General features: G+C 37.6%; 1 protein-coding gene across 8 annotated transcripts in view; it reads left to right on the plus strand.

The window, feature by feature from the left end:
- Positions 1–12849, plus strand: part of Macf1 (microtubule-actin crosslinking factor 1) — a 276478-nt gene that overhangs the window by 209929 nt on the left and 53700 nt on the right. For all 8 annotated transcript variants that reach the window (XM_023701121.1, XM_023701119.1, XM_023701117.1 and 5 more), the window contains 8 exons: positions 2412–2573; positions 2971–3141; positions 4670–4836; positions 8697–8856; positions 9133–9459; positions 10436–10520; positions 10988–11229; positions 11838–12044. In XM_023701121.1, the coding sequence (XP_023556889.1) occupies positions 2412–2573; positions 2971–3141; positions 4670–4836; positions 8697–8856; positions 9133–9459; positions 10436–10520; positions 10988–11229; positions 11838–12044 (1521 nt within the window). The remainder of the gene's footprint in view (positions 1–2411; positions 2574–2970; positions 3142–4669; positions 4837–8696; positions 8857–9132; positions 9460–10435; positions 10521–10987; positions 11230–11837; positions 12045–12849) is intronic.

Consider the following 12849-nt stretch of genomic DNA (forward strand, 5'->3'; position numbering starts at 1 on the left):
GTGACCTTATAGTGGGTAAAGATGAGATCATAAAGCTAAGTTTGATGCCACAGCTGGAGTCCTGGTAGGAGATTTTATCATGTGGGCTATACTCTCATTAGGATGTCATTCTGACCACATAATAGAGAATTTCATGTCTTGGTCCCCTCACAGTGGGGATCATGATGTCATCGTGACCTCATTCTGAGAAAGTATGAAGTCAGACTGCCAAATGGTGATGTCACAGCTGGGGTCTTAATGAGAGATTTCATCATGTGGGACTGTAATTCCATTTGGATGTCAAAATGACCACATAATAGAGATTATGATGTCATGGCCACCTCATGATGGGGATTTTGATGTCATCGTGATCTCATATTGGGGATCGTGAAATGCTTATAAACAAAATAAAAACTTTTTTTTTTTTAAGGCAGGGTTGCACTGTTGAGTTCAGGCTGGCTTTGAACTCGCAGCAGTCCTTCTGCCCTTAGCTGCCAAGTGCTAGGATGACAGGCATGTTCCATTGAGCCTGGCATAAACCCAGAGTTTTTAAGAATTGGTTCTACTTTATGAAAGAGCTTTGCCAGGTATAGTGGCACACCCCTGTAATCCCAGCATTTGGAAGGCTGAAGCAGAAAGATCATGGTGAGTTTGAGGCCAACCTGGGCTACAAGGTAAGCTTAAGACTAGCCTGATAGATATATAGATATGTACATCTATATATCTATATATCTTGTCTAAAAAGATTAAGTATTAGAATTTCAGTATTTATTTTCCTATGTCACTGGCCAGTATAATTTACTGCCAAGATGGAGGTGTTCTTTGTCTATGACTCCATGCAGTAGGTACTAGCTGGCCACATGTAGCTGCTGGCTACCCTGTTGACAGCGCAGAAAGAACTTAAATGTCAGACATAGGTATGAGACTGGAGGTGGTTATTGGGTAAAAGGGCTTTGGTGTGGACTTAACATCTCTCTACATGTACCTGTTCCCCAGCTGCCTTGCTTTGTCGACCTTCCTCCCCCAGTCACCATCATGCCATTGTCCCAAAGAAGCTTTGAACTTGAGAGGTTCCCCCTTGTGATTTTCCTTTGGTGAAAACATCTTTAACAATACATACTAGAATCATAGCAGTTGCTCTTTCTGGAAACCACATTGGGAAAAATTTATTTTAGCTAAACTGCCTTGTAGTGTTGCATAACAAAATACGATATAATCAAATTAAAGTACAAAATGGACTGCACTAGTAATGCCTTTGTAACCTTCCCTGTTGAGTGTTCCCTTTTCTGCTGACTGCATGTCCAGCCATTCTTTGTGGAGTCAGATTTCTAATCCTAGTATGATGTGTAGGCTCATATATTCCAAAATTAGTCATACAAACTTACAGTTTTTGTTCACATTTGTTTTTGTCCTCTTCTGTTTGCTATCATGTTTTGTTTTTAATTGACTTACCTGTTTCAGGGCTTTAATTGACTTACTAAAACTGATGGAATTTTTTTTCTGGAAAAAAAGCAGACATATATCCAGGCTAGTGAAATATAGCTAGTTTTAATTTGGTAAATTGAGAGAAATCTGATTTTAGTGAAGTGTATTTAATTTCTTTCTTTAGACCCTCAATGTTATAAAAGGATCGTTTTCTTTTGACTTTGTTTCGTGATAGAAATGTCTGAGTTGTAATAGTCCTTAGTAAAGTAAGTGCTTGGCTTATTACACATATTCTAGAGAGGATGATCTTGAGACACAGTATCACCTTTTATCTGCATTTTACTCAGAATATGTGTCCAAAGATGTTAAGGACACTTTCCAACATTAATGGGCCCTATTCCCTTTGTAATAAGAGGAGTACTGGTTCAAGACTATTGGCTGTGTGTGGTCTATGGCCTGTAACAGGATAGAGTTAAATGGCCACAGGGGGATAAAGCTACAAGGTTTGGTGGGTTTTTTCACACTGTTAATGTGTTTTGACTAATGGATTTATTGGTCCCAGTCAGAGAAGAGCATTGTCTGTCGTTAGTGATCAGTCCAGTCTGTTCTCTAAGATATTTTTCATCTTAAAATACTCCCTCATCTGGTATCATTCATCCTTTTTAAGATCCATATGTTTGCACTATTTTACAATATTTGGATTCTGATGTATCTCTGTTCCCTATAGCTTTTTGCATTAAAAGGCAAAATACTTTTTTAAAAAATGAGGCATTGAGTTAAAGACTTTTGTAGTGCTATGTCTGTAATTACATTTTTATAGGTCGATGTATTAAAAGACGTTTCAATTATACTTCACTGTGCAGTGACTTGGGGTCCTTTTTTGTTACTTGTTTTGTTTTTTTCTTCCTTGTTCTCCTCCATTAACTCATAAATCTCTCAAGAATAACCAGTGTAGCATAGAGGCCCTAATAGCTTTTAAGTTCAATCTTTGGTTTGTAATTATCCAGATGTTTCAGAAAGAACAAGTGGATCCTCTTCAGATGAAATTGCAGCAAGTGAATGGGCTCGGCCAAGGATTAATTCAGAGTGCAGGAAAAAACTGTGATGTTCAAGGTTTGGAACATGACATGGAAGAGATCAATGCTCGATGGAATACACTGAATAAAAAGGTGAGTGGCAAGGAGATAGTTCTAGGATCAGCACTGAGACAGCTAAATCTAAAGTTAATTTGGGGGCTGGTGAGATGGCTCAGTGGTCTAAAGCACCTACTTAGAACAAGCTTAGCAAAGCACAGGGACCACGGTTCAATCCCCCAGCACCACATGCCAGCCAGCCCCGCCCCCTGGTGGGCTGAGCTGGCCACACACACACACACACACACAAAATAAATAAACTTTTTTTAAAAATCTTTTAAAAAAGAAAAAAATAAAAAATAAAAAAAAATAAAGTTAATTTGGAACCTGAGTACAAATAAAAATTTAGCTGTTGAAATCTGTAGTTATAAAGGCTATCAATAGTTACTTGAAACTACTGTTTCTCATAATGAACCTCATATCTGTGACACAGGTTGCTCAAAGAATTGCACAACTACAGGAGGCCTTGTTGCATTGTGGGAAGTTTCAAGATGCCCTGGAGCCATTGCTCAGCTGGTTGGCAGACACTGAGGAACTCATAGCCAATCAGAAACCTCCATCTGCTGAGTATAAAGTGGTTAAAGCACAGATCCAGGAACAAAAGGTAAGAATGTTGGGACATTGAAATAAAACAGCCTTAGGGGGCCAGGGAGATGGCTCAGTAGAGTAAGCACTTTCCTGGCAAGTGCAAGGGCCTGAGTTCAATCCCTGGTTCTGCCAAAAAAAAAAGAAAGAAAGAAAAAGGAAAAAAAAAATTTTTTTTTTGAGAGAGCCACACAACATACTCACATATAGTTTAAGTAGTCAGTCAAGAGTTGTAGTAGAATCTCAGCCTACTTTGTATCATCCTGAAAAAGAAAGGTAGAAGAAGAATTTTATCATCTTACTCAAAACTAGTAGTACTGTGGCATATGTTAAACTAATCAAATTGACTTGTTAATGTAGTCTGTTTCAGTGTTCTATCCACAGCTTTGTGTTAGTAGACTTTTGGTGTTTCGAGCTTAGCAATATTCTAAATAGCATGTACAAGTTTATATATGTATTTTTTGGTTGACTTAATTTCTGTTTTAATGCATTTTTTATTTGGTTGGTTGGATTTTTAAAATAGCTTATTTACTCTGTGTGTGTGTGTGTGTGTGTGTGTGTGTTTGGTGTGGGTGAGTGGTGTGGTGTAGTGTGGTGTGGTATGGTGTGGTTTGGTTCAGTTTTTTGAGACTGGGTCTCACTGTATAAATAACTCCCTAGGTATTCCAGGATGGCCTGGAACATAGAGCAATCATCTTGCCCCAGCCTCCGAAATGAGAGGATTGTAGGCATCTGTCACTATGCCAGGTGGTTGGTTGTTGAGACAAGATCTCCCTATTTAGTTAAGGCTGGTCTTGAACTCACTATGTAATCTCAAGCTGGCCTTAAACTTGGTAGTCCTCTTACCTCAGTCTCCCAAGTGCTGGGATTACTGGTGTGAGCAACCATACTTGGCTTACATTTTTCTTCTTTATAAAACCTTATCTCAAAATATTTTTTGCAGATTCATTGAGGTATAATTCACAGGAATTAAATGTATGTATAATATATAAGTTGATGTTCTGATTTTGATACACATTATGAAGTCATTATCTTAATTTCTCACCTCACATATTTTTTAATGCACTTTTCTCTTAATTCATCGGAAGCTTGCTGTTTATCACATAATGACAGTCACAGCTCCATTTAAAAACTTAAGCATATGAAAAGTTTGTGTGGGTGGTAGGAACTATACTGTATTTCATGTGTTTGCCTCAAGGATGGAAAAATTTCTGTTAATTAATTTTAGGATTAAAGTGCCTGCAGGCAGGCACAGGGGCCAGGCCTGCCATGCCAACCCCGCCCCCATCCCCAGGTGCATTGAGATGCCAATTGAGACTGGGCCCGGTGGTATACCCCTATAATCCCAGCGCTTGGGAGGCTGTAAACAGGCGAATCACTATGAATCCGATCTAGTAGTGAGACTCTGAACACCCTGTAGACCCTTCCCTAAAAAATACCCCCCCCCAATTAATTTTAGGATTTGGCAGAATTTTTGTTTTGTTTATTTGTACCTATTTCAGATTTTTAGGTAACTTTTCTATTTTTTGCATACGTGTGTACCATAGTTGCTCCAACGGCTCCTAGATGACCGAAAGGCCACAGTAGACATGCTTCAAGCAGAAGGAGACAGAATAGCCCAGTCCGCTGAGATGGCTGATAGAGAGAAAATCACTGGACAGCTAGCAAGTCTTGAAAGTAGGTGGACTGAACTACTCAACAAGGCAGCCGCCAGGTAAAGTCAATGGGATTTTAAGGAGTGGGTCTGAGTTTGTTTTGTCCTGTTTGACTTATCACAGAAGGGCTTTGCAAGCTCCTGAACAGTTCATTTGATGCTTTAGAAGATGTATAAGGCCTTTTGTGTGAAGAACGGTTAAATATTCAGAGATAGTCTTGATAAGCAGAATCAGTCTCATAAAAGGAGCTTCAGCTACCTATAAAATTTTTGAAAACTGGAGCACTCATTGATAGGTGTGATTGTTTTACTGTAGTTCCAAAAAACACACAGACTCCTACAATCCAACCAATTTAGGAATTTTTCAAACAGATTTTTCCCTTTATATTTATAAATAATGCTTTTGATATAGGAATTGAAATTTGTCCTTTTCTGTTAGCATATTTGGATATTAGATTTTTTTTGCATCTAGAAGCTAATCCTTGAGTCTGTTAGTCCTATGAGTATTCAAGAGATGCACGAATACTCTTCAATAATGGGCCAAAAGACAAGCAGTATATTTCTCTATTCCAAGGAAGTAGTTTCTTTTTCTATAAGGAACCCTTATATCATTTACTCTTTAATAAGTCACATGAAGTTTTATCTTACGTTGATTAGAAATAAATGCTACTTAGTTATCAATAGAAAAATACTAGAAATTAGCAAGAGAGTAGCAAACAATTATTGCATTCTTTAAATGTTTTAAGTAGGAAGCAGCAGTTTTCAAATGACTACATCAGTCTCTACTTCCAACTGCCAGTGTCTTGCTTGCTTATTTACCATCTGAGTTCCAAAGTACAGCTTGCCCATATTAGGGGGAGAAGCAAAATTTAAAGAATTTAACTTATTTTTATTTCTAAATTTGTACTGCCATTTTTATTATTTTTTCCTTTTCTGTCTCTACTATTAATTTACTATTAGCCTCCATTTACCTGGACCTAAAACTTCAAGCTTACTCTATCCTACTTTGCCCAACATATGTCAGGAATTCTGTTCTAAAATTCTGTTCCTTTACCTCTGTTTTTCCTGTCTATCCATTTTATAATTTCTACTCTCCTACCTCAACTCATGATTTATGAGGTCTCACTTTGGACTGTTGGGTGGCTTCCTAACTAAACACTTTTTTACCACTTACCCTCAGGTCTTTCTCTGTTCCTGTCCCATAGGGTCAGATGAGCCATTTTCAAGTACATGTCTAATCTTAAAGACATTCTGTTGCCTATAAAATAAAATTGAAAACAGCATTTAAAGTCTTCTATTTGTCCCTAGCCAACATTCCTTAGTTTCCATTATTATTTTTCTCTTTAAATTAACAGGTAAACTAGAGTCTGTTCTTTAATATCATCTATAAGTTTCCTAATGTATCTTTTCTTGTTGGTGTTACTTCCTCTATGAAATGCCTTTATTTTTACCCCCAACGTGAAACTCTTTTTTTTTTTTTTTTTTTTTTTGTGGAACCAGGGATTGAATTTAGCCCCTTGCGCTTGCCAGGGAAGTGCTTATTCTACTGAGCCATTTCCCCGGCCCTGAAACTCTTCTTTATTTGCCTGACATAGATTAACTTTTCCTGCCTCTTAATCGCCATAATTCTGTATCTGTATTTTTCAAAATAGCCCTTGTTTTGTGTGGTTTCTTCCTGGTCCGTAAGTTCCTTAAAGTCATAATTTGCTGCTTTTTTGATACAAGATCCCGCTAGGTATTCTAGTCCAGCCCTGAACTCACTGAAATCCTCCATGCCTCAGCCTCCCTAATGCTAAGATTATAGGGGTATAATTCCAAAAGTAGTTTCACTTACTATAGGCATTGACAGCCTTTAATTTGAATTCTTTAATTTTAAAAGAATTTTTTTTTTGTTTTGTTTTTTGACAGGTTCAGGATGCCTTCAAGGCAGGTCTGGTTTGGCTTGGGGATTGAAACACAGCATCCTAAGCCTGATTCTTTAATTTTGGATATTTGATGCTTCTAAATTATTGTAGTGCTCTCCAATCTTATTCCATTGAGTTCTTTGAATTCTCAGATTCCAAACTCTGTAATGAGTCAGATACAGATATTAGAGGTGATTTTTTTTTTTTTTTAATTAATTTCTAGGACCGGCCAGATAGCTCAGCAGACTAAAAGCGCCTGTTTCGGCAAAGGGCAGAGGCCGGGGTTCAATCCCCAGTATGCTATGCCAGGCCCTGCCCCTGGGGCATGCCAGAAAGGCCACTGAGACTGGGCGTAGTGGTGCATGCCTGTAATCCCAGTGCTTGGGAGGCTGAAAACAGGAGGATCACTACAAGTCTGATCTACATAGTGAACTCTGTAGACCTGATAGATCCTGTACCAAATGCATTAAAAAAATAAATTAATTAATTTCTAGTTTAATTTTTTATCTTTAAACTTACATATTTTAGTTGTATTGATTCAAGATATATTTTAAAGACTGGCATAAATGAACTAGAAGAGGAATTTCTGTTCCCAGATTGCCACTAGAAGACAATGGCATTTAGAAATATGTTTCAGTTATATTCAGATGTAATTGAATTTACAGTTAAATAAAGAACTAAACCTTTTTATTTAAAACTCTTTATCAAAGTAAGTTTCTCAGATTGTACCTAGAGTAGGCCTGGCACAAAGCAGGTATTCAGTAAAGTTTTTACTAAAGTAAATCACTATCCCCAGGCATTGTCAGTTGGCATCATTCAGTCTGTTCTTAGTAATTTAAAATCAGTACCATGCTCTTCTGTTGCTAATCTGTGTGCTAATACAGTTCCTGTGGTTGTTTTCCTGTCTTTTCAACATCCAGGCATTTCCTCCATTTTGCAATTTGGGTGCTTTTAATTTATAGACTATTTGAAATCTAAGCTTAGTATAGATGTTATATTAAATAAAAATGAAGGTTCCATCTAAGCTATAAAGTCTTTCAGAGTCTGTGTTTGTTTGTTGGTACTATAGTTGAAGCCAGGGCCTTGGCCCATGTTGAGCACTCTACTACTGAGCTCTGTCCCCCAGCCTTTTAAAATATTTTTATTTTGAGACACAATCTAAGTTGTCCAGGCTGACCTTGACTGTGTAATCCTCCCACCTCAGCCTCCTGAATAGGGCATTATAGACATACATCATCAAACCTGGCTGTATTTTCAGTCTTTTGGCTTTTTAAATTGCACATTCAGCTAGTTTGAGATTTGAGTTTTTTCATTTTGTTTTTGGTTTTATGCCTTACATTTGAATTTCAAGTTAGAGTCTTACCTTGAAATTACTGGAAGTCTGGCCATATTTTTGGATGATGAGAAGGGAGTTCTAGCTTGTAAAACTGCACTGCTTTGCTCTTCGGGTGTTCATTCTCTTTACCTTTATGAAGGTAGCAGAGGCAGCAGGAGATTGAGTGGCTTTTTGTCCTTTGAAACTTAATTTTGGCAGTCTGGGGAAGATAGCTCTGTGGCTTAATTGCCTGTCTGGCAAGTGTGAGGTCTTAAGTCCAATCCCCAATACAAAAAAAAAAGAACAGAAACTTTATTTTGGCAATGTGTTCAGTCAGTACATTACATTTTGATATGTGCCAGGGTGTTGTAAGGAGAAGGGACATTAGATCTGATGATAATCCCCATGCTGTGGCTATACCTATGATGACTGGGTGAAATTTTCCTTAAAGCTTTCAAGGTCAGTTTTCTCTTTCATAGTGGGATAATTCCCTGCCCACCTTACAAGGTTATGAAAAGATTACAAGAAATAGTACTGTGTTTAAAAAAATAGTAATAATGTTGTGTAAGCTTTTACTCCAGCAGAGTACTACGTGTGCTCTGTCTACTATTGGTGTTTAAGTAATAGTGGTAAAGTTTATTCTTTTACTGTATTTAGTACTGAGTCTTAATGTTCTTTCTGTCTCCTCTATATTTGTGTAGGCAAAAACAGCTGGAAGATATCCTGGTTCTGGCCAAACAATTCCATGAAACAGCTGAGCCTATTTCTGATTTCTTATCTGTCACAGAGAAAAAGCTTGCTAACTCAGAACCTGTTGGCACTCAAACTGCCAAAATACAGCAGCAGATAATTCGGCATAAGGTAGGATAGGAAGGACTTGCTGTAAATGAAACATAGAACTGGAGATAGAATCCTAGGAATTAAAAAAACTACCTGCATCATTGTTTTAATTTAAAGTATGATCAAATTATTAATTGGAAAAGACACATCCTTAAAGTAAAAGAAATTGTTATTTCTGCTCCTCAATAAGTAATTTTTTTATTATTTAATTTATTATATCATTTGTTATTCATTGTTTCATGTTTCCCTTTCATTTGTTTTGTTCCTGTTATTCATTTTTTCCATCTGGATTTCTAGGCTCTGGAGGAAGAAATAGAAAACCATGCAACAGATGTGCGCCAGGCAGTGAACATTGGGCAGTCCCTGTCCTCCCTGACCTGTCCTGCAGAACAGGGTGTGCTGTCAGAAAAGCTAGACTTGTTGCAGGCCCGATACAGTGAGATTCAAGACCGGTGTTGTCGGAAGGCAGCCCTGCTTGAACAAGCACTGTGCAATGCTAGACTGTTTGGGGAGGATGAGGTGGAAGTGCTCAACTGGCTGGCTGAGGCTGAGGACAAGCTCAGTTCAGTGTTCGTAAAGGATTACAGACAGGATGTCCTGCAGAAACAGCATGCTAATCACCTGGTATTTGTGTTTTCCATTCTTACTGGTTATGTTACTAAGTTATTTTTTGTCGTTTTGATTTGTGTTTCTCTTCATTTCTTTTTCCTTTTTTTTTTTTTTTTTTCTTTATTTTCTCCATTCCAAATACTTCAAACTTTATTTTGTACAGAAGGGCTATTTAGTTACTTGGTGCTAAGTACTAATCTTTTTTGGAGGGCCCATGAACATATTTGTACTTCACAAACTGACTGGATAATTCTAGAAGAATGGTACAAGGTATAGTTCAGGCGTATCTCTAGTTATAATTTATATCATTGGGTAATATGCACTGGGTTTCCAATTGTACAGATTTATTAAAGGATATACTTTAACAAAACCAGTATTATCTAAATAGTGGCCACCACTGTGTCATGTAGTTATACTTTTTAGACTATTTGTAGAATTTATATACCCAAATACTAGGGATTCTGTGTCATCTTAATTTTTTTAAAAGTGTGCCTGTTTTAGTTTATCTTTATGAGGTCTCTTCGGAAATAGTAAAACTAGATAAAGCAACTTTTTAAAATAATCTTAAGATTCTTTTGCTTCATCAACTTGAAATATGTAGAATTTTAACCCAGGAGCCTGATTTAAGTCAAATTACTTACTTTTTTCGCATGAACATTTTGTCCTGTTCTTTACTTTGGACTCAGTAGACTTTTTACTGAATTTCATTTCTACCTCACTTGGATGTAAGTTTGATAACAATCCATCAGTAAAGCTGATTCAGTCCTAAATCATTTCTTATTCAGCACAAAAGAGGGCTTACCCTCAATTAAATATGATTTAATTATTTTGGGTAATCAGTGGGATAATCAAAGAGATAATAAGGGAATCAAACATCTGATACTAAATTTAAGTTGGTACTCATCTCTGTATTTTAAATTTGATCTATTAAAGATCTCATATTTCTTTGTTTTGCCATAGTTTTGAAATTAACGGTATTCTTTCTTTTCAGGCTTTAAATGAAGAGATTGTTAATAGAAAGAAGAATGTAGATCAAGCTATTAAAAATGGTCAGGCTCTTCTAAAACAAACCACAGGTACTTTGGAAAGTTTATCTCTTAGCAATGCTGTGCTCTGAAACACAGCCACATATCTAGGGAAACAAATAACCTGCAGCAGCTATTTGTTTGTATATATGAGAAGCCTGTTATTCTCTGATTGTATTACTGTTGCTACAGGGATGCTAATGACCTATATTCCTGGAAAACTACAAGACTGTTATTTCACATCTGGTTGTAGAGGATGACTCCCCCTGACTACCAGGATGTCATGTGCTAGCATTCATGCAAGGTGCTGAGCACATCTAAAAACATCTGCAACTGAACTTAGATCCCAATCTCAGAAGTTACTTCTGAGGTTTATTTTCAATTTAACCTTAGTGTGGGATGCTAGATGAAATCACTACCAAAGGGAAAGAATATCTGTGAAATTTAAGCTCTGACTTGATGGAAAGCCTCATCCCCAGATCTCCTAGATGTGAATAACTGTGTACTGTTCTCTACAGGTGAAGAGGTGTTGCTTATACAGGAGAAACTGGATGGAATAAAGACCCGCTATGTAGACATCACAGTCACTAGCTCTAAGGCTCTCAGAACTTTAGAGCAAGCCCGACAACTGGCCACCAAATTCCAGTCCACATATGAGGAACTGACTGGGTGGCTGAGGGAGGTGGAGGAAGAGCTGGCAGCCAGCGGAGGACAGTCTCCCACGGGGGAGCAGATACCCCAGTTTCAGCAAAGACAGAAGGTAAGCTAGTATTTCACATTATAAAAGGGATGAAAGGTTTGTCATAATCTTTTTTCATCAACCTTATCGTAACATCTAAACCAAAAATTTCTGCCTGCCTCTTATTTACTTATGAACAGTAAGATTTGACATAAAGACATGTAATATAAGAGCACTTATTGTACTCTGAAGAAGAAAGAAATTGAATCCCAAGTCTCTAGGAAGTCTGCTTCATAATGTAGCATTTTATAGTTTACCCTCACAACTCATTCTCTCAGGAGCACATCTTGGTTACATTTGATTCTCCTGTAGGATCTTCTAGAAGCGCTGAAGTACTGTGCAGATGTTTTTAGGTCAAGAGCCTATGCTTAAAGTATTGTTAAAGTAAAAAGAAAAGAAAGCATTATTTGCTTTACGCAAATCTCAGAGGCAGTTCTAAATAAACAGCAGCTAAACCTAAAGTCAGGCTTCAAAATGATTGAAAGATCTGAGACAAGAAAAAAATAACTGAAAGAAGGAGGTCAGTACCCTGCTGGGATGTGTAGAAAAGAGAGTACTTTCCACCCAGCACAGCTGCTAATGTGCTTTATTTAGCAAAGTATGGCCTGAAAACTTTTTTCCTTCCTTAGGAATTAAAGAAAGAGGTCATGGAGCACAGACTGGTGTTGGACACAGTGAATGAGGTGAGCCGTGCCCTCTTAGAGCTGGTGCCCTGGAGAGCCAGAGAAGGACTGGATAAACTTGTGTCAGATGCCAACGAGCAGTACAAACTGATCAGTGACACTGTTGGACAAAGAGTGGATGAAATCGATGCTGCTATTCAGAGATCACAACAGGTAATGTTTATAACTCCTCTGCATTAATATTTAAGGCAGTGGGGATAGATGTATGAAATTCAATACTGTGAGTAATGAGATTAGGGTAAATATGATGGGACAACAAACATATTTCACTGATGGGAAATGAGCTTTTAGGTAGGGCTTGTGAGGGTGGGTCCAACTTTGACCCAAAACACTTTTGACCCCTTTCAGTAGAGGAAAAATTCAGCAAAGAGTCTGTATGAGGCCTTTTCTTAGTGATCAGGCCGATGGTGATAAGTTGATAGCATCTAGACCCAGATGGTCCAAATGCATGGCAGGCTTAGTTTAACATAGTCAACTATGTTAGCACTAGATGTCAAAGGGGAAGGAACCAAGAACTATGATTACTATCAAATACACAAACCAAAATAGCAGAGCCATCCAAAATAGAACCCTCTCAGTAAACACAAGTGTCATATTTCCCCTGATCTTTCTTCCTTCCTGCTTTCTGGAAAAAAAGTTATTTACTTTTCTCTAGTTGGCTGTGTGCCATAGTGTGTGCACACACATAAAGTGACTACCTGGGTTCATAGTGAATGCTTTTTGCACCATGCAGAAAATTTTTTTTCTGACTCTAAGTACATTTATGGTATCTTTAGGATTATCCTTAATTTTAGATAGATATTTTAATATATAACTTGTATTTGGGAGAAACGTAACATTTCTTTTTAAACACACATTGAATATCCCTGGGCTGGAGAGATGGCTCAGTGGTCTAAAGCACCTACTTAGAACAAGCTTAGCAAAAGCATCAGGGACCGCGGTTCAATCCCCCAGCACC

The sequence above is a fragment of the Octodon degus genome, unplaced genomic scaffold, assembly GCF_000260255.1.
Source record: "Octodon degus isolate 3935 unplaced genomic scaffold, OctDeg1.0 scaffold00130, whole genome shotgun sequence".
Lineage (NCBI taxonomy): Eukaryota > Metazoa > Chordata > Mammalia > Rodentia > Octodontidae > Octodon > Octodon degus.